Source organism: Tenebrio molitor, chromosome 1 (genome assembly GCF_963966145.1).
Source record: "Tenebrio molitor chromosome 1, icTenMoli1.1, whole genome shotgun sequence".
In the NCBI taxonomy this organism is placed as follows: domain Eukaryota; kingdom Metazoa; phylum Arthropoda; class Insecta; order Coleoptera; family Tenebrionidae; genus Tenebrio; species Tenebrio molitor.
Window position 1 is genome coordinate 23840083 of NC_091046.1, and position 25033 is coordinate 23865115.

General features: G+C 33.8%; 2 protein-coding genes and 1 long non-coding RNA gene across 6 annotated transcripts in view; 2 read left to right on the forward strand and 1 right to left on the reverse strand.

Annotated features, from left to right (window-relative positions):
* The first annotated feature begins 1091 nt into the window (after positions 1–1091).
* On the forward strand, positions 1092–14880 carry LOC138141363 (alanine aminotransferase 1). Its single transcript, XM_069062086.1, has 6 exons — positions 1092–1649; positions 12912–13221; positions 13275–13465; positions 13702–13908; positions 13970–14254; positions 14309–14880. The coding sequence occupies exons 1-6, from the start codon at positions 1374–1376 to the stop codon at positions 14636–14638; spliced, it is 1599 nt and encodes a 532-aa protein (XP_068918187.1). The 5' UTR covers positions 1092–1373; the 3' UTR covers positions 14639–14880.
* Positions 14881–14956: 76 nt separating this feature from the next.
* The window catches only part of mgl (megalin), a 76768-nt gene continuing 66691 nt past the window's right edge, over positions 14957–25033 (reverse strand). For both annotated transcript variants that reach the window (XM_069062084.1, XM_069062085.1), the window contains 5 exons: positions 24390–24863; positions 18705–20605; positions 16664–17072; positions 16377–16612; positions 14957–16134 (listed from right to left, as the gene is read on the reverse strand). In XM_069062084.1, coding sequence (XP_068918185.1) covers positions 15944–16134; positions 16377–16612; positions 16664–17072; positions 18705–20605; positions 24390–24863 — 3211 coding nt within the window. In that variant the 3' untranslated portion in view covers positions 14957–15943. The remainder of the gene's footprint in view (positions 16135–16376; positions 16613–16663; positions 17073–18704; positions 20606–24389; positions 24864–25033) is intronic.
* Positions 23118–24999, forward strand: LOC138141364 (uncharacterized). 3 transcript variants are annotated; one of them, XR_011163121.1, is made up of 3 exons: positions 23125–23445; positions 23505–24347; positions 24553–24999. It is a non-coding gene; the product is annotated as an uncharacterized lncRNA (long non-coding RNA). The 3 variants fall into 3 exon arrangements; XR_011163120.1 differs by having other exon boundaries at positions 23126–23273; positions 23315–24347; XR_011163119.1 differs by having other exon boundaries at positions 23118–24347.

The window sequence follows — 25033 nt, forward strand, 5'->3', positions numbered from 1 at the left end:
TTAATTATGAAAATAACGAAGGCAATCCATGGATGTGATTATTGCTGGTCACATTTACAAGATTCAAATTCGAAAAAGAAAATCCCTTTACTGGAATTAATTTATTACTAAGATAGAGGAAGGCTAAGTTACCCCAATGATCAATTTGTGGGTCTAGTATAGTTTGGGAATGAGAAATTGGAATTTTAGCTTCTTCACTTGCATCTTGCAATGGGTTTTGGGTAGGTTAAACATTATAGATAATAATGAAGATTTACGACTATGAGCAGTTCATTCCAGGAGGGACAAACAATCTGCATTTTGCCGATATTTGGCATCCCTTTTTAGTAACTAGCAATATTATAATCTTTACAATCTACCCTAAACCCATTGCAAGTGAAGAAACTTAAATTCCAATTTCTCGTTCGCAAACTATACAATTTACAATAATTTCAATAATAGTAGAAATTCTACCAAGCATTCCAAAGGAAAATATAAATTTTGTTTTGAAGAATATCTTGGCCTCATATCTTTCGGGAAATCCACTAATTCATTGTCCTGTTCATGGTAAAATGTGAGTGAGACACTTATTTAAAAATTAGAACTTCCTGTCATTGTAAATTTTTGTAACTTGCACTCACAGACAAATAACAAAAAATAATAAAAAAGAAATGTGTTGAAATTAAATTTACCGTTCATAAAAAATGTTTTTGATTTGAGATTTTGAAAAAGTGTCAGATGTATGTGTGCGTTAAAACTGTTGAAAACACCTCTATAAAACAATAATTTCCTGCAAGGCAGGCAACCAGTACAACACAGTATTGTGGCGCACCCTATAAAACAAAAATAATGCTTAGAACTACGAATGCGGATAAGAGACGAGTCTCTTATGAATCTAGGAGGCCGTGAATAAAACCGATAAAATGCATAGGAGTTTGCGTTCTATAGGTTTACTGTGTTGTCTATGGTTTTGTCGGGCCGCTACCGCCATCTTGTGAGCCAGAATTGAAATAACGCTTTGATCTAGGAAGCCGTTCGATATGATTTGAGAAATATCCAAGAGGTGGCGTGATGTATACTGATGTCAATATTTTTTCATGAATTTGTAATAACATTAAAAAATCAAATACTGTGATAAACTTTGACATAATGTTGGACAAACCTTGGAACTTATTTCGGGAATCAGAATCTGTTGTGATGAGTCCTTTGGACTCACATTTTGGCTAGTTTTCTGTGTGGTGTGTTGCAGTGTAGTTGTGGTTGCGCGTGACGTATACACAGTTTTAGCTATTTATAAAAAAATTATCATTCATTTAATTACATAATTGTGTCACAATCAAATTTATGTATTAACGTATATATATTTATTTATCGGCAAATTATTGTAAGTAAAAATGACATCAATCAGATTCTTTTCGCCCCTTCTCGCATTGCCGTTGCGCCGATTGACAATCAGTGCCACGTCACTCCGCGGGATCACCTCGGCAGTAGAGATACGTTTACATTCACCTTCTGTTAGAGTCAGTAAGAGTACATTACGAAAAATGTCATCTACAACAGGACCCAATTTGACAATGGACAATTTAAATCCACAAATCAAAATTATGGAATATGCAGTTAGAGGGCCCCTAGTCATCAGAGCAGGTGAAATTGAAAAAGAATTAGAAAAGGTAACTAATTTTATTTGCTCAGCTTTTATCTACACCGTACATACATAGGTACCTAATTCTCTCTGTATTTATGTTGCACTGCTTCATTCATTAAAAGGTTGATCGTTTGGTGTCATTTGCATGATTTAGTTTAAATGGTTAATAACTTTGGTAAGCAGCTAATTATAAGATGTTCAGATCAGATTTCTTTTATTCTGAAAGATCAAAGATAATGTTCATGCATGGTCAACCTCTTGACGTTTTATTAAACGCACATTTCTAGTTTTCTTATAACCAGTTTATCCTCGAGTTTATCTTAAAGAATAGGGTATAAAAAACACACATACGGTAGGTATTACCGTTCTTTTGTAATATATTTCACATGTGCACTAGCGTTCTTACATAACATACCTACCAATTTAAATACATAATCGGTGTGGTTATGTGTAGGTACTTCCTTAATTTAACTAATAATACAATAATAGTAATCGGTTATTTCGCAAATAAGTGCACAGTTGGTCGAACATGATCGAAGATTTTTTTTTTAATTTTGCATATGTTGTAAAGGGTGTTAAAATATTCCATTTTAAAAAGAAACAAAGACTTTCGAGCCTAATATTTCGGTTATTTGCCAACGAATTTTTATGAAATTTAAAAATCAGATATTTTAGACGGTGAAGATTTAATTAGTAATAATAAAATTACCTCAAGTTAAAAAATGTAATTTTAAGACATGTTTTCTTTATTGAAAATTAAGCGCAATTATTATTAGATTGTTAAACATTAAAAAATAGGTGTCTACACGAGCAATTAACTAAATCACTTGTCTGATTCAACGAAAAGATTAGATTTTGTTGTTAACAATGTAATCTAAATTTTAAAGGTATTTGAGCATTTACCTTTTGAAACATTTGATGAAAAGTTGCCAAGCAACATTTTGTACACCCCTTAAAAACTGTCAATCAATCTGCGCTTTATTAGAAAAATCAAATTGTGTAAATTTATTGAAAATACTCTATTAAAAATAGACTACAATGACTACAATTATTGAAAAAGGAAACAATTTTTCCCTATGGAGAGTGTCGTAAGAACTTGACACAATGACACTCATGTAACACTATCCAAATGTAGGCTTTATAAAATTTAAGGTTCAGAGAGTCGTCAATTTATTTGAGGACACAGGAAGCGTATACGTGAACTAAATTAGTGTTTTAGTCCTTAATGGAAGAATGAAAGCATTTTTTTTAAATAATAAATTACGTCCAAATGTCTTTAACTTAGTAAATGTTTGTAAGGTTAGAAAGATAAACGTCAAATATGTCACCTGCGTTTAGCGTTTGTGCGAAGAGGGGTGACCAAAATTCGACGATAGTGCTACGTTTTTGCATCTCCAGCGACGTTTAACACAGTTTTTTCTTTTTTCTTGCAAGTTAGACGTCTTTCAAGGTCGAGTTTCTCCTTACAGCAATTTTTATTGACGATCAATTTTTTGATTAAGTGATTCACCATTTTAAAAAGCCATGTAAAAATTACGTTTTTAAGACTTGGGTCATTGCATTAATTGGATTTTACTCTTCATCATTTAAAATATCTGCATTTTAAATTTCACAAAAATCCGTTGGAAAATAACCCAGATATTAGGCTCGAAAGTCTTAGCTGAAACACCCTATATAACTCGATAAATAATTAATTAGCAGTTTTCTTAGAATTTTGTTTAGCAAAAAAATGTAGGTACCCACCACCTAAAAAATATATGTGTGAGCGAAGAACATAATTTTTTAAAATAAGAAAAGTCCAAATGTAATTTTATCGCACAAAAAAATTTACAAGAAATAAGTTTCTGTAAAACTATAAAAATAATCCATAATAAATTAGCCGTAGGCACAGAGCGACTGATGGCCTGTCCACGCAGCAGGACATAATGCATAATGTTTATGAGAAAACTAATTTTGGTTTTATGAACAAAAAATATGCCGTATAGAACAGAAGCGTAGGTATACTCTTAGCAAACTTTTACTGCCTAAAGACTTAATTAAATTATCATATATTTTGATTATAACAGCGAAAATCGTAAGTGTTCTGAAGGGAAAAATTACCATGGGTCGTCGGTGTCCCACGTAAGATTAGATACATTATAACTAGATATTGGCGAATATTCGATATTCGACATCTTGAATATGTACCGTAAGAGCAAAAAACTGCCATCAAGGATAGCTTTGATGACACAGTCCATAATGCGCTTATTTCGATACATAGGCAGAATATAGCCTAAGGGAGTCCGTTTCGGCTCAGGGACGCGAGGGTCGCGGGTTCGATTCCGACCCAGGGCGAAATTTAAAATAATTTTAAAAAAAGGCTATATTCTGTCTCGTGATTCGGAAGTCACGTTAAGCCATTGGTCCCGGTCTATTGAGTTGGTCACCATGCCCCTCATAGATTTGTAAACCAGTCCTAGACTGTGTAACAAATTTTTTTTTAAAGAATTAAATTATAATATTAAAGTATGTAAAGTAAACAGTTTAAGCAGTTTTTATTATAAATTCTTTGAAAAAATTACAATGCAGTTCCTACCTTAGTTAATAATAAATCTAAATAATTTGCTGAATTTAAATTTCCCTTTATTTCAAATGTGATTAAAAATCCCAGCCCAGATATGAATTTTTTGAGGATACTGAGTTCTAGTAGGAATATTTACTCGAGGGTTTTCTTGGGCCCAATATCGCGTGTTTTGAACATTTGGTTCGTTATTTAGTGTAAAAGTACATTCGTCTGTGAAGCAAATTGTCGACAGAAAGCCACGATCATTAGCACGCTCCTGTATTTCATAACAAGTTTCACTCTTACTTTCTTCATCAAGAGCAAAAATCTGTTGACACTGTGTCTTGTAGGGATGATATTTATACTTCCTGAGGATATTCAGTATCCGCGATTTACATAAACTTATTTCAAGAGAAATTTGTCTTAATCTGTATGGAGTAACTATGTATTCATTTTTCCGTAAATAATTTTGACAGTAATTTACCGAAATTCTCTGACTTAACCCAACAAATTACTAATTTTTTTGACAAATGCTGTCCAATTTGAAAATCATGGCATGTCATTTTTAAAAATCGCCAAGTTTTAAATTAGTATTTTAAAATAAAAATAGCACCTTTAATCTTATTATTAGTATCATTTCAAGCGCAATTTTTTTTTATTTCTATTGATACCATCACTTTACCTGTAAGTTCAATTGGCGAGCAGGAATCAGCAAAAACGTTCAATACAATGTTAATTGCCTATGTTCGAGTTTGAGAATGCACAGGGGGTATAGTTGTCCCAGAGCTGCAGCGATTTTATGGCAGGGTACTGTTACGTTATAAATTACGCTCCCGAAACTGGGCAACCCTGTTACCGGTTACAAATCCGGAATGTTCAGGGGTATAACGAACAAGTCGTGGCTTCGACTCGGTTTACAATGCGAACCACGAGAAACGCCGACTGAAGCTGAAAAATTGGTGAGAACAGCCCGGAGTACGGGAAATGATACACAATCTTCCAACTAATCGTTTATTCAGATATCTACAATGAAAATAATGATATAAATGAAAAAGTAAACAACGAAGCCTGACTAGCCTAATGGCGCGTACAAATTTAAATAACCCTAACTCTTCGGAGGGTCCTCCGGGTCCCAGACGTTCAACAAACGAGTACCGGCGAAACAATAAAAAAATTCCTTTCTTGAGCGAAAGAGGAAGGCCGACTGATCCTACGTAGCGTCGCTATTCGGCTACGCCGCCCGCATAAGCGGAGAGGTCCTCTAAGTCTTTCTTCGCTCAAAAAAAAAATTTGAAGTCAAAATGTTTTTCTTCGTGAAGAACCACGCGCAAAAAAATGTTCGGTGAGCGCGATACACAATTCCTGGCGAGGTCGCTCACGGATTGATAATCGTTCGTGAATATAAAAAAACCCGACGGACTTGATAAGGAAATTTTTTCCTAAGTTGGTACAATTATTGAAATCACGCGCCTTATGACACAACTGGAACTTTAACAGTCGAACAAATTATAAATCCTAAACGCGATATACAAATTAAATGCAACTGATGGAAACTATTCACCCGTCGAAATAATGAGTTGACAAGGGAAATTTGACAATAGTTAAATACAAACGCTCAATTAGTTCGACGGAGTGACAAATTATACAATCAAAACTTTGGGAACCCACGGCCTGTGGAAAATGGGGTGTCACCACTGCTCCTGACTTGCTGGAGGGTGGATCCGGCACCTTCCGGTGAGTCCGGGGACGACCTGGACTGACAGGACCCGACGAGATCCTGATCCGCAAAAGCGTTCGGTCTGGAACCTTCCGTAGTGAAGTCCGTGATCCGCTTGGCGATGTGGGCGGTGGTACTTAGACGAATCGTCTCCAACGGCCCTCGTGAACTCCACTACGTCGTCTCGTCGGCCCTGCAAATTCACTCGATCACTGTTCCCTTGACTCTCCCCAGGCACTGACAACACCACCGGCAAAAGGTCGTGAAAATCTCCGTACCGTCTCTGGTTCCCCCGATTTATAGCTTCCACCCCCTCTATGCGCAGATTTTTCGGCGGAAGTCCGAGTACGTTTCCGTCGCGATGGATTCTAGAACATTCTAGACAATCGCGAAGATTTACAATCGCGCGGCGATTTAAATCGTAACAGTACCTTTGTACAAACGTTAACGACACCAACAATAGGTTTAAACCACAGCTACAACCCCTAATCATAAATTCATTCAAGTACTACCCTGTAAACTGACAGGTACAGAACGAGAGTGATGATTGACAGGGGTCTGCTTAAGTCGCTTATCGGCATCTCAATAGACATAATAAGAACTATTGCCCTGCCATAAAATCGCTGCAGCTCTGGGACAACTATAGAGGTTATGCCCGTTTCACATTAGAGCATTTTTCATTGTGTCAAAGAATGACCTTGACGGCCAAAATTGATTGCTCGTGACTGTATAAAGATCACCAATAAAGACGTCTGTAAAAGTTTTATTTGTCTTAAATTTGAAATGTGCTGAGTAATTCCTTTATGGGGTCATTTTTAGTTAGCATCATCTCAACAAATAGATTTCAGAAAATCATTTTTAAAATCATTAACGGTAATCTAGGAATTCGAAAAAGATCGTTTTGTTAGAGGACTATACTCTGTGAGGCCGATGCAGCTAAGCCATAAAACGACCGAAGCGCTGACAGATTCCAGTGCGTCCAAAACATTTCATGAATAATTAATTAATTATTAGCAGAAGAATTAATATTTCTAAGAAGATGAACTTTTTGGATTTCCTGCTCTAAAGTAATATCCCTTACCTAGCATCTTCCAAACATCATGTTTTCTCACTCTCACGCCCGCACACAGCTTTCAGAATGAGTAAGCCGAGCGCAGTATCTTCCCGACAAAAGAAATTTGCATATGCGTGTGTTAAGCGGTGATTATTATTGATTTATGACAACCCAGTTTTACGACTTATTCGCAACAATATCAAAAACCGACATTACGACTATTGAAAAATTAATATACACTTCTGTTCACTGAAAAAGCATACTTACACTTAAATTTTGCTTGAGTAAATCAAATTTATCATTACCTGATGTCACTGTCATTGTCAGTGGCAGATAATTGAAATAATTCGATTTCAGTCAGTAAAAGTGTACTTAATGCCCCCTCTAATGTTACTGTTATCAACATTATAGGTATTATTCTTTATTTTCAAGGTTTATTGTGGATTCTTTTAAGTCTGGTATAATCAAAATTCGTTTGTAAATTCTTACCTGATAACTTAATATGGGTAAACATGGAAATAAATATCAAGTAAATTTACAGAGCCACAAAATCGCAAAAATATCTCTCAAGACTTGTGAACAGAAGTGTACATACTATCGCGGCCAAAATACTTTGGTCGTCACTTTTTGACACTTCAAAAGTAAATAAAGTATTAATGTCAATATACATGACAATTTTAAATTATTCTTGTCAAAAATATGGCATCTTCAGTTTTTGATAAATATATTTTCGTCTTACAATGAGGGACATGGAATCCTGGGCAGTCTGTTATTGTCATTTCAAAAAGTGTCAATGTAAATGCACCTTTACCGTCATTATGATTGATATTTTCAAAAAAACTGTCAACTTGGTTATGAGTAGCTAAGGTATGGTTTAGAAATTTTGACAACTGAATCACACATTTGCCCAGTTTTCCATGTCCCCAATAGTACTTGCTTCTGAAGGTTGTCTAAACCGTGCCCGTGTTGATCTTTTGCTTTTGAACCCTGCCTCCGCAGCTGGGATTTACCCCACCCGTATGACACTGATAGATTAAAATAATTTTGACAACAGTAAAAAATAAGTAAAAAGTAAAATCCGTTCGCTTGACATCCGCACTGTCAGGCTGTTGGTAATATTCAAAATCCCTATTATACTAACTGGGTAATTTACACGAGAGGCTAAATAACCCAGGACGATCCTTACCAATACGCATGCGTTAGTAACTCGGGTCCTCGGGTGCTTTGTTGTTACATGTACCGCATGGTACTGTACCGCGTGCTGTACGTAAGGCAAAGAACAGTAGATGAGTAGAACACAAACTAAAGATATAATTATGCTTTTAGAATCTTTTAATAGGTCTATTATTGTATTCAATTTGGAGTCGTTTATAGCTATCTATTAAAGCACTCGCAGTTTAATAGATCTCTAAGAAATTTTTTATCAATATTTCAGTGTATTATTGTCATTTACATCAAAAAACTTCAAATATTAATCTTCAAACTCTACTTTTTAACATATGTTGCAGATGTAGTTGCATCCGTTACCTTGAATTACCAATTACATAATACAAAATTCCCTAGAATTTGAAAATTTGATTTTTTTATTTAAAAATTAAAAAAAATCTAAAAAATAACATAAAAAACTCGCCTACGGGTCGTTTTCTAGACCTGGGATTCGTGCGCCAAATCAACCCTTATAAAACTTGTTGTCCAAAAATTTCATCACAGTTTTTTTTAGCAGCAACATCTAAAATCGTTTCCTCGGAAACGCATACGCCTTCAGGCCGGCGTGTGTGATTGGTTATCTTAAAATCGTTTTCATTTTAAAACTAATATACTTTTCACATGTGTTGTTGTAGAATCCTTGTTGGATTAAATATTAAAATTCACAGTTAACAGCTGACGTGCGAGTTCTGGGACACCCTGTATAAATGAGTTTACTACATAAAGAAGGTCTTTTATTGTATTGTTTCTTATTAGATACGCAAGTGTTGTTCTAATTTTTAAACAATAAATTTGCGATATTTTCTAAGTCCGTGAACGTCAAATTTAAATAACGCGCAAAATTATAGGACTTGCGCACAAGTATGGAATGGCCTGGGTCATTTAGCCTCTCGTTAATTTACGTACTATGGTGGCCAAAAAATTTCTTCACTTTCTTGACATTCAAGTAAAGTGTAAATAAACCTTTAGGAATCGTAACCCCACTTTCGATTCTTGTCATTTTGACAATCAATTTAAACTGTTTGAAGCTCAGATATTCCAAAAATCCGACATGAATAAACAAAATTAGAGCAATCGTACATAGATATAGTGTTGTGAGGTCCGGTAATTGACTTAGTCAATGACCCATTTGACCGGTCAATAATTGTCAATGACTTGACGTATTTGACCAGTCATTTTTAAAATTTAAATTTCCCGCTTATATATGTTGAAGATTATAGGATATGATGACTGTTTGACTGATGAGATGAGGTTATGTTGGGTTGTCTGATTTCATTTACGTAGCTGCTGACAATGAAGAAATCGATTATGACAATAAATAAGTAAATTATGACAATGAAACATCTAACACTTTAATAAAGATCATTGTGGAAAACGATTAAGTGGTTTTTGTTTTTCAATCATTTTTGTGTCTTTTTAACATGACATACAATATAATTTTTATTTTCATAAAATACTTACCTACATTTTTAAATTCTAAACGAATGTTTAAGTATTTTAAAAGAAACTAAAAAACTGAAAATACACACACAGTTGTGTCAAAAGTTTAAAAGCGTTTTAAATTAACAAAAAGTTCAAATTCAAGCAAATATGTTAAAGAAAAAAAAAGTATAACTTCAAACAATTCAAACTTAACCTCACTTACACAATTTTAGAGCAATAATTTATCGATCAATAAATCTTATAAAAAATGGAATTAAGAACCATTATTTGGTATTAAAATAATCCTTGACATTGAAAGAATCATTTTGTGATGTTTAACTAGTTCCTACTTTTTGACCAATAATGACTGGTAATTGACCGATCAAGGACCGGTCAACTTTGACCAAAAAGAAATGACCGGTCATTTATCCATCACTACATAGATATTAGATAACCTGAGGTAAACGTTCTGTGTAGTAGAAATGACAAAATAATTTTGAGTTTTGAAATTTACCACCCAAAAAATAACAGACAATGACGGCCAAAATTTTTTGGCCGGTATAGTACAATAATGTTGCCACATTGGAGAAGTATATGGGTCATTTATCTATTGCTGATGTTCCTCCTATAATTATTTCTCTTACCGCGGCCGATTCAGAATCAGAATTGGAGTTCTATGCTGAGGAAGATTTAGATACAATAACTTAAATAGCGTTAAATAAAATAATTTGAAACACCAGTTTATAACCCAACTTCTTTCTATCTGAAGTAGTAATTTATTTATCACCAGATTTAATGTACACTCAAAAGAAAAGTCAAAATTTTTATGTAGGTACATTCGACCAATTTATATAAAAAATGACACTGACAATGTGGATGTCAGGCGAACGGATAATATGTTTATATAGTATAATTCAGAATAAGTGGCATCGCGGTAGGTGTTGATTCTCTAAACCGAGCTTTATGTTATGTCAAAAAAATTTTGCAAACATGTAAAACCGTCATTACTTTATTCTGAGGTTATGCGTTACATAATTTTGACATGGTTTTCGCCCACAGCAGAGATACCCCCAGAAAAATAATACACTTTTCATAAATGAAAGAAGAAAATTCCAAATATTATAACAAGAAAATAAACACAAAACGATTCCATTGATAATATTAAGGCCAAATTAAAAGCGAAGGTTATAACAGCATTGAAACTAGGGTATTATTAGCAAGGGTCTTGTTGCCAACGTAAATTTGAATTTCCAACGCCTACCGCGATGCCACTTATTCTGAATTATAATATAGTATATTTTTTTATCAAAGAACCACAACCGGTTGATTTAGGTTTGTAAGTATAAAATTTTACTAAATTTGGGGAATTTAATGATATCTATTGGCTATACCAGCCAACGTCCGTCATTTTTTGTCCTTGAAAGTACGCAAACTCGCAGGTCAAATTTGAACGTGTTAGGTATTAAAAATGTCTCGCAAAATAAGACATTTATTAAACTCTCAAATTAGTTGTTATTAACTTTATTAACATGCTGCGCTATTAATATCTCTAATAACCTAAATTTTTATATGATGAGATTTTTCACCCTATGTCAAAAGTGTACAATGTTGTCAGCTCTATTTTGGGTATAAATTGCGGAGTTGTGGTTCTTTGATTAAAAAATAAACTATGTGTATATGACAGTGGCGGAGTCAAAAATAAAAAAACATTTTTCTTTTGTTTACGCTATACAGGGTGTTAGGGGAATGTTCTGAAGATGAAGATAGTTTTCATTATTCTGTTAGAGGTTTTACAACAAAAGTAGATGACCTCGGTGTAGAATTTCTTTCATCAGATGAAGAAAATTGAGTTTTGGTTAAGTTTTTGTTTATAAATAAAATTTATATAAAATCATGCTTACTAATGTACGCAAAGTAAATGTTTTTGCCCCTCAACTGACGATTGTATGTACATACCGGGTGTATTATGAAAAACCTTTGGTGCTATAACTTCCTTATTTTTTATCCGATTTTAACAAATGATACGTCAAACAAAATCGTTTTAGAAACACTATAGTCCGACATACTATGATTTTTATTTAACATTATATTTTTTGACAGACCGCAGCTAACTTTGTTTTTTTAAGTTGCACTGTATATTTTTTTATCTTTTTTCTGATAGACGTTTATCTTCTGAATACACAAACATTAAAATAAAAAATCAAAAATTTGTTTTTAATAAAAAAAATTGAATTTCCAAAAATCAAGTAACCATAACTTTACTATAGCAAATGTTTGAAATTACCTCCATTCTCTCTAAGGCACATTCGACACCTTCCACTGACGCCCATTGCGGCGTTTAATAAAAATTCTGGTGGTATTTGTTCACATACTGCTACGATTCTTTTTATTAAATCATCTCTGTTATCGGCCGGAGTCAAACGGACATTGTCTTGAATCTCCAAAGCTGTCTTAGTCACTTTGCAAAATTAGAATGCACTTTTATTACTGTTTAATGTGACTGCTTGATTTAAAAAAAATACATCATTTTTTAATTTCTTCTTTTTGTTTCTATGCATGAGCATGGTTGTTTACATTTTCATATTTAAAATAAAAATCTCTATAAAACTGAGCAAAAAAAGTTAATAGTGCCATTTGAAAAAAAAAAGTTGACTATCATTTGTCAAAAACATAACTCAAGAACAAATATTGGATGAATTCAAATTGTAGCCCATTTTAAACGATTTTGTTTGACATATCACTTATTAAAATCGGATAAAAAATAAGGAAGTTATAGCACCAAAGGTTTTTCATAATACACCCGGTATAATACGCCACTGTCAACGGTAAATTGGAGAGCGCGCATCCTAAGCTCCGCCCTGTCATGTTTCGTTTTATCTTTACCTCAACTGGGACGTCTTCTTATGGTTGGTTCATAGACGAAGAATAACGCTTAAAGCTCAAAGCATATAGAGTAAGGATTAACACTTTATTATGTATAAATCTAATTAAATGTAAACTAAAGAAAAAAAAACTAGAACCACAAAACTCTAACAAAATTACAAAATCTAACTTTTGAGACTTTTATTTTTAAAACTAAAGGAGATGATTTTATGATTTGTCTCATCGCAGTAGGCGTTGGTGACGTAGTTGAATGTGCCGTAAGCTTCATAACATGAGTGAGTAGTGGAAATCTGTCTACTAGTTTGTCTAACGTTGCGAGGGTGGCGGCACATCCAAAATTTGTGTGGGTTTTCAACGCCAAGTACGATGGGGACCCTATATAAATGCACATGGGAATATACACATGTACAATAATCTAGTTACTTTCATGTTCCTGAAATTAAAGGGTATATATTTGTTAAAGGGCTTAAAGAAACCATTCACAGAAGTAATAAAAGCCAACATAGGCGATTGTCATGCTATGGGCCAGGTACCCATTACTTTCATCCGTCAAGTGTTGGCTCTTGTGACATATCCGGAACTACTCAGCGATTCACGATTTCCTGCAGATGCCAAAGAAAGAGCCAAAACAATTTTAGCAGGATGTAGAGGAGGTTCCGTGGGTTCTTACACTGATTCTCCTGGGATAGAAGTCATTAGAAGACACGCAGCACAATATATTGAACGACGTGATGGAATTCCTTCTGATTGGCAAAACATTATTTTAAGTGCAGGTAATCTATTTCGTATATTTATTTTTTTCAGTAAAATAATCAGTAATGTATAGGCGCAAGTGACGCTATTAAAAACGTCTTGAAATTGTTGATTTGTGATATTAACGGAAAAAAACCTGGTGTGATGGTTCCTATTCCTCAGTACCCCCTTTACTCAGCAACATTGGCAGAATTTAATATGCATCAAGTTGGTTATTACTTGGACGAGTCAAAAGGCTGGGGACTAGACGTATTAGAATTACAGGTATAAGTTTTAAATGTATCGATACTGTATCCTTTAGATGTAAAAAGTATCGAAGTACAGAAGACGACAGTGCTGAAAAATAGAAGTTTACGGAGTTTGTCGTATTTTTTGAAATTTATTGTATGACGCTACATACGAGTATTATGGTCACTTAGGTACCTCGATACTTTCCCTAGCCGCCGATATTTTGCCCATCCGTACAGCACCAGTAATATGAGTTATTCATAACATTTTAGCGAGCGGTAGATGAGGCCAAAAAGGTATCTCATCCTCGAGCAATCGTGGTTATAAATCCTGGTAATCCGACCGGACAAGTGTTATCCCGGCAAAATATTGAAGAAATAATTAAATTTGCGTATAAAGAAAAACTATTTATATTTGCTGATGAAGTATATCAAGATAATATATATGCTGAAGGATCCAAATTTTATTCGTTTAAGAAGGTAATATTCATTATCTATTTTTAAATAGAAAAACAGCTTTACTGATTCGTTTGCCCTCCAGGTTTTAATTGAAATGGGAAAACCATACAGCGAAATGGAATTGGCCAGTTTCATGTCATGCTCTAAATGTTACATGGGAGAATGTGGTCTCAGAGGAGGATATGCGGAAGTTATTAATATGTGTCCACAAGTGAAAGCTATGTATTTGAAAGCAATCAGCGCTATGCTGTGTCCTACAGTTTTGGGTCAAGCCACCCTTGACGTTGTCGTAAATCCGCCGCGCGAAGGGGAACCCAGTTATGAACAGTTTATTAAAGAGAAGAAAAATGTTCTTGCATCGTTGAAAGTATGTATTTAAAATATGTTTTCTGTTTTCACTAATTTTAATGAACTTTCGTAGTTGAGAGCAAAAATGGTAGCAGATACTTTTAATTCTTTCGAAGGATTCAGTTGCAATCCAGTACAAGGCGCCATGTATGCCTTTCCGCAAATTAAACTGCCACCAAAAGCAATTGAAGCTGCCAAGAGTAAAAACAAAGCAGCCGATGTATTTTACGCTTTTGAATTATTAGAAAACACAGGTATATGTATTGTACCTGGAACTGGATTTGGTCAACAACCAGGAACGTATCATTTCCGCACCACTATCTTGCCACAACCAGAAAAACTGAAAATAATGTTGGAGAAATTTAAAGAATTTCACTCAAATTTTATTAAAAAATATAGTTAAACTTTTTTTTAACATACTGCACAAAATATACACCACATTAAATAGAAAATGAATAGTGCGTTGTTGTTTATTACTTGTTATATTTTTTCATTTTTTAGTAAAATATATGTAAATGTACAAACGAACATAACATAGGTAATGATAATTATGTCAACGATCAACAGTTTTATAAAATTCAAAGCAATTGATAAATGTCATTAATTATGTATTTCATTGAAATAAATATATGTATATAGTCTAAAGTGCTCGATAGCGTGATTTTTCTTTTACATATATTCAGAAAAATAATTGATAATTTAACGTTGAAAAAATCATTCATCGAATTATAAACAACCTTTTATTATTTACTGTAAAACATACATCTTTGCTCCCAAAACTATTTATAATGAATATGTACAAATACATGTTCAGAACTAGAGTGCCCTATGTATTGTGAAAATTATTAAAGTTGTGAAGTAAGTACAGTTTTTAATATTTTATTGTTATTTTACTGATCATGTTCAAATGTCTGGAGCATATAATAACATTAATAATCTTCACAATAGATTTTAACTCATTTGAAACTTAACATTAAAATTTGTATATAAAATTATATGAATTAAATAACAATTTAATAAAATTTAAATGAATTTAAAACAAAATGTTTCATACTATTTCTTATTAGATGTCATTAAACATTATTCAAAAATGGACGGTGTCATAAATAAAACAGATAAAAATGTTACTGAATTTGTAACTTTAATACAAAATTATTGCTAGAATGCGAATGAAGCAGTCTCGTACTTGGTTTCACATATGATAGTTTGTTCTTATCAAAATTATCATTGATAATACGAACTTTTTTTAAATTATTTACAAGTCACTATAAAATGGAAGATCCCACTTTAATTTTACATGATTATGTGCACAATTTTACATCTTTTTTGAAGAAAACTAAATTGACACAACCCTTTATGCAGTTTTTAAGGTGTCAATGGCACTTTTGTTGTTATGTTACGTAATAGTTATATCAGTTCACCAACACAAAGACAGGAGTTAAGCCAATTTAATTTTAATAAAACGTCTGTTCACCAACACCTTAGTATAAAAATAATTCTTTATCGTTCTCTACAAGCATTTGAAGTAACAAAGTCTGACTACATACTACTACATTTTTGGTACTAAAAAAATTCAATTGAATTTCTAACCATCGTTATCTGTTTTATTGAAAACAGTATTTTTATGTGTTGTTGAGATAATGTAAATCTTTCACTATCTTTTAATTAACGCTAGCACTAACCAGTGAATTGAATATTTATTCCTATATCAGCAGTCTTCTTCTACTAGTTTTTGGGTATCTTTTCCTGTATCGGCAGCAGCAGGATCTAATTCACGATGCCTCACTTGCACTTGAGGTGATGATCTGTGTGTTACGCTTGAAGGTGCTATAACAGCACTTGGAGGCTCAGTAAATGTATCAGTTTTTGACTTCACGTCTACTGGAACTTCATATAATGCTAAAATATGTTACATTTAGATACTGCAACCATAACATATACAGTCGGAACGTTATAGATGTGAATTGGGGACTTGTCGTTAAGTTGGCACTACCAGCAAAAGTAACTAGGCGAGCCAATAAGGTATTTAGAATTTATGACAGATCTCACTAACGTACAGCTCAATCATAAGTTTTAAGCGACCTTGAGTTTGACAATCCATATCCAAAACGTTTTGACTATAGTTTATATTAAAAAATTACCTGAACTACCATTTCCTACAGAGTCAGCATTATTTTGGACGGCATCATACATTGGATTGTGGAAATCTCTATTTTTATTACTAATTGGATCTAAACTATAGGCAACATCTAGTGGTTCTGCGGTACCGCCACCACCATTTGCATTAAACGTGTTAGAACCAAATTCAACGTTGGTTCCTTGTCTAAAGGAAACACTTTGACTACTCGCCAAACTACCGAGACCACTTCCTTTTCCACTATAAAAAAAAAATCATTTGTGAACCAAAAGGTATCTTTTTCATACTCACAATGGTCGTTTATGTACAACAAACCAAATACCGACAGCAGTGACTAGTACAATGAGTATGACAATGGGAACCACGATAGCCACAGTGTTGGAAGCAGCATCAATTCGACTTTGCGCCGTGTGAATCTCACAGTATTGACCTTGAAAATCAGACGGACATTCACATTCTAGTGTGTTAGATTCCGTTTCTCTACAACGACCTCCATTTTCACATGTGCATATTTTTGGATCGAGTCTAGGTCTCTCAATTGCTGCATCACATTTTATTTCTGCCTTTGATCTATGAGATGGAACTGAAGAATCTGGACATGAACATCTGTGACCACCAGGGACTAATAGACAGAGATGTGAGCAATCGTTGTCTCGACATGAGCTGTTGATAGAAGTGTTATAACGCAGTTCGTGCAAAACTGCAAATAAAAAGAAGTTCAACATTTTTAAGGTATTAGACCATGCGATCGAAAAAAAAAAAAACAATCGAGTAACTCATAACTATCATGATTCAGTTGGCAGCGCTAGTTTAAATAGGTAATCAACAATTATTTAGATCAAAGAATCCTTTGAGATTTTGAACGTATGTCCAAATCTACTTGAAATCCAGACGTTCAGATGCTTTGTATTTTTGGTTGCACATACTTGTTTCAATTTAATTTTGCCAAACAGGCAACAACGGTGTATGTTCATTATCCGTTATTGAAAAGCCTATTATGATAGTACCGAGCGATCATTTAAAAAATAAATCGAGTTTGCTTTGGAGCCTATGCTATAGCATGGGTTGCCATAGGTAACACGCCGACTCGATTTATTTTTTAATTGATCGCACCGTACTTAAGATTCAATGATTTTTTATGTTCTGAAGTAAAAACCATTTTTGCGTTAAAATTTGTTTTCCGTTGACCGCTTGTTAATTTCAATATTAATGAATTATTTTGTCTAAAATATAGAAATAATAATAAATTTAATTTAATTTTAATAAAACGTCTGTTAATAAAATAAAAATATAGAGAAATTGGATGCTTTAATAATTCGCCTCGTAATATTGTTTTCCTGTTTGAACCGTCATACTTAATGGATTCAATATTGTTCAGTTTAGTATCGACCCAATACAGGGCATGATCCATGGAATAATCAATAGCTAAACCAGCGGGTTGTCTAATGGACCTCATTAATACACTATTTTTCATTAATCAACGATTTTTGCGATTTTGACGTTTTGATGATGTTTTGATGTATAAACAACCTCAAACATGCATTGTTTGCACTTACTAACACTGCAGCAGGGTTTTCTATATTTTATAGCTCCATAACTGCACAATTACGAATTCACTTTTTCAAAAGCCGACCTTTTTGGTTATAATTCGCATGTCATATTTTTCCTAGGTAACTAGGTTTTCTTAGCAACCGTGATTTTTACGTGAAATTGAATGTGAATGGAGTTGACGTCTTCTGACATTCTTTGTGGAAAAGTGAATAGAAAGTGTTGAAAAATTTAAAAATGGCCTACCCTGAGGACAAAAAAAGGATGAAGGTATTTTATAAGGTTTCATCTTTATCGAAAAAGACGAAATTGGTTTTGATGTGGCTTTAATTTGAAATTTTGTCACAAAAAAAAAGTTTGCGGTCAACGAAAAAATTTTTTAATCAACTCGTTTGTTAATGGGCGATTAATAATCTCAACTATTAAAGGCACTCACTCGCTACACTCGTTCGTGCTTTAAACAATTTCGATTATTAATCGCCTTCATTAACAAACTAGTTTATTAAATAACTATTAATAGTGACAGTTGTTTGACGTTTATTAACTGAATTAGCAAAGATACGAAAAATCTGACACTATCAAAGTCATAGCCGCCCCTTATCTAAGTAATTGTTAATCGCACCGTACTAGGCAATCGCCAAGTTTCGCCATTAAAGGTTAGAGGAACTAAATAATTACGTTTCTTTGCCAACAGCGATACTTATCAGGTAAACCATGATAGTCATAGATTTTTTTCCAATCACACGGTACAAATAATGAGAGTCCTGAGTATTATAAAATATACCTTTTATTCCAGAAGGATTTAATAAGTCCTTTTGTATAACTACAGGTACGCCTCTTCCAAATTTATCTTGTTTTATTAATTCGCCCGTATCCCTCGTTATCCAGTACAAGTCAGATTCAAAAACATCCAGAGAAATTGGATGCTTTAATAATTCGCCTCGTAATATTGTTTTCCTGTTTGAACCGTCATACTTAATGGATTCAATATTGTTCAGTTTAGTATCGACCCAATACAGGGCATGATCCATGGAATAATCAATAGCTAAACCAGCGGGTTGTCTAATTCCCTCAATTATTAAAGGTCTTCTTTTTGAACCGTCCATCCATGACACTTCAATCTTTGGAGCAGATCCTGCGTCGCTCCAAAACATTCGTCCAAGTTGAGGATCCACAACAATAGATGTTGGACTCTCAAGTCCTACATTAACTAGTGCTCTGCGATATCTTCCGTCTGTTTTAGCCACCATAACTTTGCCTTTTGGTTTAGAACCAGCACGGTCAGTCTCGGTCCAGTAAAGATTATCACCAATCCAATCAACTGCGAGAGCGGTTGGTTTCGCATTTCCTTTCATATCAAGATCTTGTGCATATCCTGCTTTGACTTGTCCACCGACAGCGTTGATCAAGTACGAACGTTTAATAGTCTTATCATAACTGTCAGCCCAAAATATCATTTGACTATTTGGATTATAATCTAAAGCTTCGATTCTTTTCTCTTCTGCAATTACGTTAGTTTCGTCGTTATTTTTTAAATCATATGATCGAATTTCTGGTCCATTAGCAAAAAGTAACGCTAGTTCTTCTTTTACGGCTTTGCATACGCCAGACAAACTATCAGAGAGTCTGAAATTATCATGGCAGGAACAACTATAACTACCATTTAAATTAGTGCAAATCTGTGAACAATGATGGAGACCGACTGCACATTCATCAACATCTAAGCATACTTTTCGATTTTCTTTAGATATTATAAAACCCGAGTAACAGGCACAAATATAACCTCCATCGGTCAAGTTCATACAATGGTGTTCACAGCCTCCTCGAGTTGCTTCTGTGCAGACATTGTTGTGGTGACAACCTAATTCATCTGAACTATCACCGCAATCATCGGCGAAGTCACAAACTTGTCCTTTATCAACACATTTTTTATTTGCACATTTGTATTCCGTTAAAACATTGCATGGCTTAATCTTCGTTGCACAAAGAGTCATGTTATTTTCATCTGAACCATCTCCACAATTATCAACATTGTCGCAAAGCTGATAGCGAGGAATACATTTGTGATTTCTACATTGGAATCTTCTGAGCGCATCGCAATTAAAATTAGTACAAAGAGATGGAGACTCATCTGACCCGTCTCCGCAATCATCTGCACCATCACACAAGTCTGCCTGACTGATACATAAATGATTGTTACACTGAAACCTTGATTCTGGACAATATCTTCCTCCTGGATATCTCGGTGGACAATTTTTCTCATCTGACATGTCGCGACAATCGCGATCACCGTCACAACGGAAATATGAAGCGATACAATGCCCAGAAGCACACTGGAATGTACCATTCTTGCACTGAAATTCTTTACAACTTGTTTCGTCGGAATTGTCGCCACAATCATCTTCGTGATCACATCGCCATCGTGACGAAATGCATTTTCCATTATTACATTTAAATTCAGATTCAGAACATTTTCGATACGAGCCTTCGCATAATTCTAATATTTCATCGGAACCGTCACCGCAATCGTCTGAAAAGTCACATTTCCACTGTTTGGGAACGCAACGGTTGTTGTTGCATTTGAAATCCGTGTCGGGGTTGCACAGTGGACAGTTTTCTGGCAGTTCGTCGGATTTGTCTCGACAATCATCTTTACCATCACAGAAGAGCCACTTTGGAATGCATCTAAAAAATTTTGGATATATTAGGTGAATTTTTTTTTTTTCTTTTTTTGAGAAACGTATTTCGGTAATTTTAATTTTTCTTTCCCTTTCTGTTGTTTCAAATTTTTGGTGTGAATCGTATGCAACATAGTAACTCACCATAAATATGCTACATAATGTTTAAATATCCCTAATGCAAGAATTTTACTATTTAAAAAATATACCGGGTGAGATGAGTTTTATCGTCAGTGGGAAAACATCCACTTCTAATCAATTTAAAATTTTCAAAAAATTCAGGAATGATTGTGTATCACTCTAGAACAGTCTGTAAAAATTTCAAAATTTTTAATAAAACAGGTAAAGATTTTGTTTTAATTCAATAACTGATACATTAATTTACATAATTTTTCACTGAGAGTCCTTTCAAACATTCAGGAAAAATTTGGTGTCATTGAAATCATGAAAACATCACCGGTTGTTGAAATAAATGTAATTTGATATTAAAGCCTAAAATTTAGCTATGATTTATTATTAAATTGGGCGGTCAGTTCCACAAAAGAAGTTGACGTAGGTTATTTATGATACCCTTTACGGACTTAAGAATTACTAGAAAAGTGGTCAACAGATGTTCCCAACAATGAGATATTTATTTATGACACTGCAGTTGTAAATCTTGGTCATTTTTCGCTCTTAATGTTAAAATTGGAATAATTCAAAAACGAATAATTTTCTTTTGATGCGATTTTTTTAATTTTATGGCTCTGAATTAAGTGATAAGTGAAAATTGATTACACACATTTGAAGTCTTATATCAAGGGAATGTAACCCTAAAGTTTCTTAATTTTTACAATTTTTTTAATAGGGTTAATCGTGCTGACGATAAAACTCATCTCACCCGGTACAGGGTGTTAGGGAATGGTCTCCCAAGAATTTCAGGGTGAGTTTGTGAGGGAAAATGTGGTCCAAACCTTAATACCATTTTTTCCTAACATGAATGGTTTTCTTAAATATAAAAATTTTAAATAGTGCCCCACTGTTTGCGAGCTTCTGTACCATTTTATTGTTGTGATAATTAAATAAATAGTTAACATTTTGTAATGAAAGTCAAAATTGCTTAGCAATCAAAAACAACAATGCCTCTATGTCAGATTTTATCGAGTACCTACTGTCACAATGATGTTTCGATTTTAAATATTTCCCTTGGATAATATCTCATCTAAAACTACCAGGCCTGCATTTTTTATTGACAAAATCAATAATTATATTCGAAAAATGTATCTAGATTCACCACCACCTTGAGGTAAGTATCCTTTTATTGCTGCATTATTTTACTCTCCTATTTTTTGAATCTTCCGGATCTGGAGTTTCAATTAATGCAAATAACAGTGTTTTAAATTTTTATATCAATAAGTAGGTAGTAAATTGTTAATGTAGTAGATTGTTAAATAAATTTTTTGCATATCGTAATGAAAGTGGCACTTTTTTACACGCAAAATCGTAATGAAAGTAGCACTTTTTTACACGAAAAATCGTAGTGAATGTACTACTTTTTTGCATCATTTTATTCCATGTCCTTGGAGATGATTGTCAAACAATACCTATTTTTTTTTGTAATTTTTCATAATCCTTTTAGACTAAATTTCTCAAGTTTTTTCGATATGCAAAAAAATAGTGTGTACAACACGTTATGAAAGTCCCTTTTTTCACTTATTTGCTTGATTAACTCGGGCTACGCCCCTCGTTAGTCAATCTGCAAATTCGTGAAGAAAAGTAGGTATGACTTTCATAACTAGTTGTACAAATAACTATTTCCTCACTAGTGAGTTTACTTTCTCCATTTTCCTCACTAGTGATGCAAACGCCTATTTTCCTCACTAAGTAAATTGAATGATGAAAGTATCATTTTCATAATCGATGTTGGAAAAAAGATAGATCAAGTCAACGTGTAGACTTTGACAGTTGTAAACTTCAAATCGTTACCAAGCAATCATTTTTAAATCGAAGATTTTTTCGTGCACAAAGCAATATTTCAGCAATCCCAAAACAACAGGGAACAATTTTTTTTCAGAAAACGGTTCGATTTATCCAAAAGCGGTATAAAGGTTTTCGACCACATTTTCCCTGATAAACTCACCCTGAAATTCTTAGGGGAACATTCCCTAACACCCTGTATATGGGTCTAAACTGCTAACAACAATTTGTTTGTAAATCTAGTCACCTTAAATTTGAAATGTTGTCTCAATCTTGAGAACCACATATGTATTACCGATGAATATTATTATCTCCTCTTTCAACTATGGGGCAATCAAATTATGTAATTTGTAATCGAGTCATCCATGGATTTGAATCCGTATGTCTTTGCGATTGATATGTAGAGATCTAACCTGTGTTTCAAGCCACAGACCATCAACAGAATTTTCTAAAACCCGTATAAAACATGGGAGACACTGACAACACTAGCGCTGCTCTAGCGTTAGGCCAAACTAAGTTACCGAATTTACTCGTTAATCCGATCGGGAATTTCCGTTTAAAAAAGAAGGTTGATTTGAATATTAATTAATAATGTCATTAGTAATTTTGAATTTTCTAATTACTGTCAAGGTTTAGTCAATAAATTTTATGAATTGTTCTACAAAATAAATTACTCCAAACCAGTATCTTGAGATAATTTTTCGTTATCTTTTTATTTGGTAAGTTTCTTTTTGAAAAAGTACGAAATATGGTTTTTCAGATCGCAATTTTTATTTTATTTATTTGGATATGGGAAAAACTAAACATAAATGCTTTGTAAACAACAAGATCTCGGCGATTTTAAATTTCCAAAATTAGAAGAACAAAGGAAACGATGGATAGAAGCTTTAGGTAAATGTTGCACCACCCTTCAAAACAGATAATGCCTTTATTTGCGAGAAACATTTTAGCAACAATTTCTTTACTCAAAAACCAAAACTCCATAAATACGCCCTGCCGTCGATTTTCCTTCGTGAAGACAAACAAACTTCAATAAACAATGTTAGACCAGCTGAACAAATTGAAAATTCTACGATTACTGAAAATCCCACTGTCGAGAATCTAATCCTTCCTGTTATGCCCAAGGCCCAAAATGGACACCCAACAGAATCTTCTAGTGTGTTACAAATACTTGAATGCAAGAAAGTTAGTAGTCTTACTTCAAAAGGTAGAAACATTTATTATATGGACCGATATCAGCGAAAAACAATTTCAAAATTAAAAAGTCTTTTGCACGATTTTAAAATTATCTCCAGAAATTTTAAAAGTTAACGCAAAATCAAATTATTGAACTAGATTTACCCTTCAATTCCGTTTCACTCGTCTTTTAAACTAGCCCACTCATGCCCAAAAAATCCTAATTTACACACAAACTCGTTTAATGAACTACTAATTTGTTGTAAATGTTAGAATTTGTATTAAAATGTTCAATACTTAATTAGTCGTTTTTATTTTTTTTAAATAAGTATCAATTTAAATTAAATTGAAAAAAAATAGGCAACTAGGTATACAAAAACTAGTCAGATATGCAACTTGTTATTCATTAGTTTGGCCTAACGCTCGGGCAGCGCCACTTGAGCGTGTCCCCGAAAATGTAATCCCTCTTGACAGTCTTACTATAGTTTAATTGTCTGTGTTTCAAGCTGTGTTTATCGGAGCGTGGAGTTCAAGTAACGACATACGATTTCGGATTCATGGATAACTCGACTACAAATTAATTTGGTCGCTCTTTATGCAAAATATCTTTCAAGTAGGTAGGTATCTTTGTATTTATTGAACTTTATCAGAACCGTTACCTGTAATTGTTCCTTCCTGGGCAGCGTTGCCATCCTGTTGTACAATTTTTTTGCCTACACATGTACGCAGGTTCATCGGAATCATCACCACAATCGTTATCAAAATCGCACATCCACAATTTGGGTATACATCGACCATTTTTGCAAGTGAATTGTGTTGCAGGATCACATTCTCTTTTATTACAAATACTTGGATCTTCATCAGAACCGTCTTTACAGTCTGGATCACCGTCACATTTCCAGCTATCCAAGATGCAACGGCCATTGGAACGACACTTAAATTCCAATTCCGGACAAGGCATGTCGCATTGTTGTTCATCAGAACCGTCTCCACAGTCATCGGTTCCATCACAAATTGTTGCTGAAGGGGTGCAATTTCCGTTTTTACACTGGAATGTACCAGCTCTACATTGTCGTGGAGGGCAGCTTGAAGGCTCATCTGAACCATCTTTACAGTCACGTTCTCCGTCGCACCTAAAACAAATATCTGCTGTTACAGTTAAGCGATTATATTTTTTCAGGATAATTTAACAATTTCAATGGTCTCTTCATATTCAGAATTAAAAAAATTATTACAATTAACAATTAAATATAGGTTATGACAAAAGCATATCTTGTGATTGACTGAATTATTCACTAAAATA

What these genes read in the sequence shown, in the direction of transcription:
- LOC138141363 (XM_069062086.1), top strand. Translation starts at nt 1,374, where the DNA reads ATGACATCAATCAGATTCTTTTCGCCCCTTCTCGCATTGCCGTTGCGC. An exon ending in TTGAAAAAGAATTAGAAAAG is followed by an intron (nt 1,650 to 12,911) that starts GTAACTAATTTT and finishes TATTTGTTAAAG; the next exon opens with GGCTTAAAGAAACCATTCAC. An exon ending in TAGACGTATTAGAATTACAG is followed by an intron (nt 13,466 to 13,701) that starts GTATAAGTTTTA and finishes ATAACATTTTAG; the next exon opens with CGAGCGGTAGATGAGGCCAA.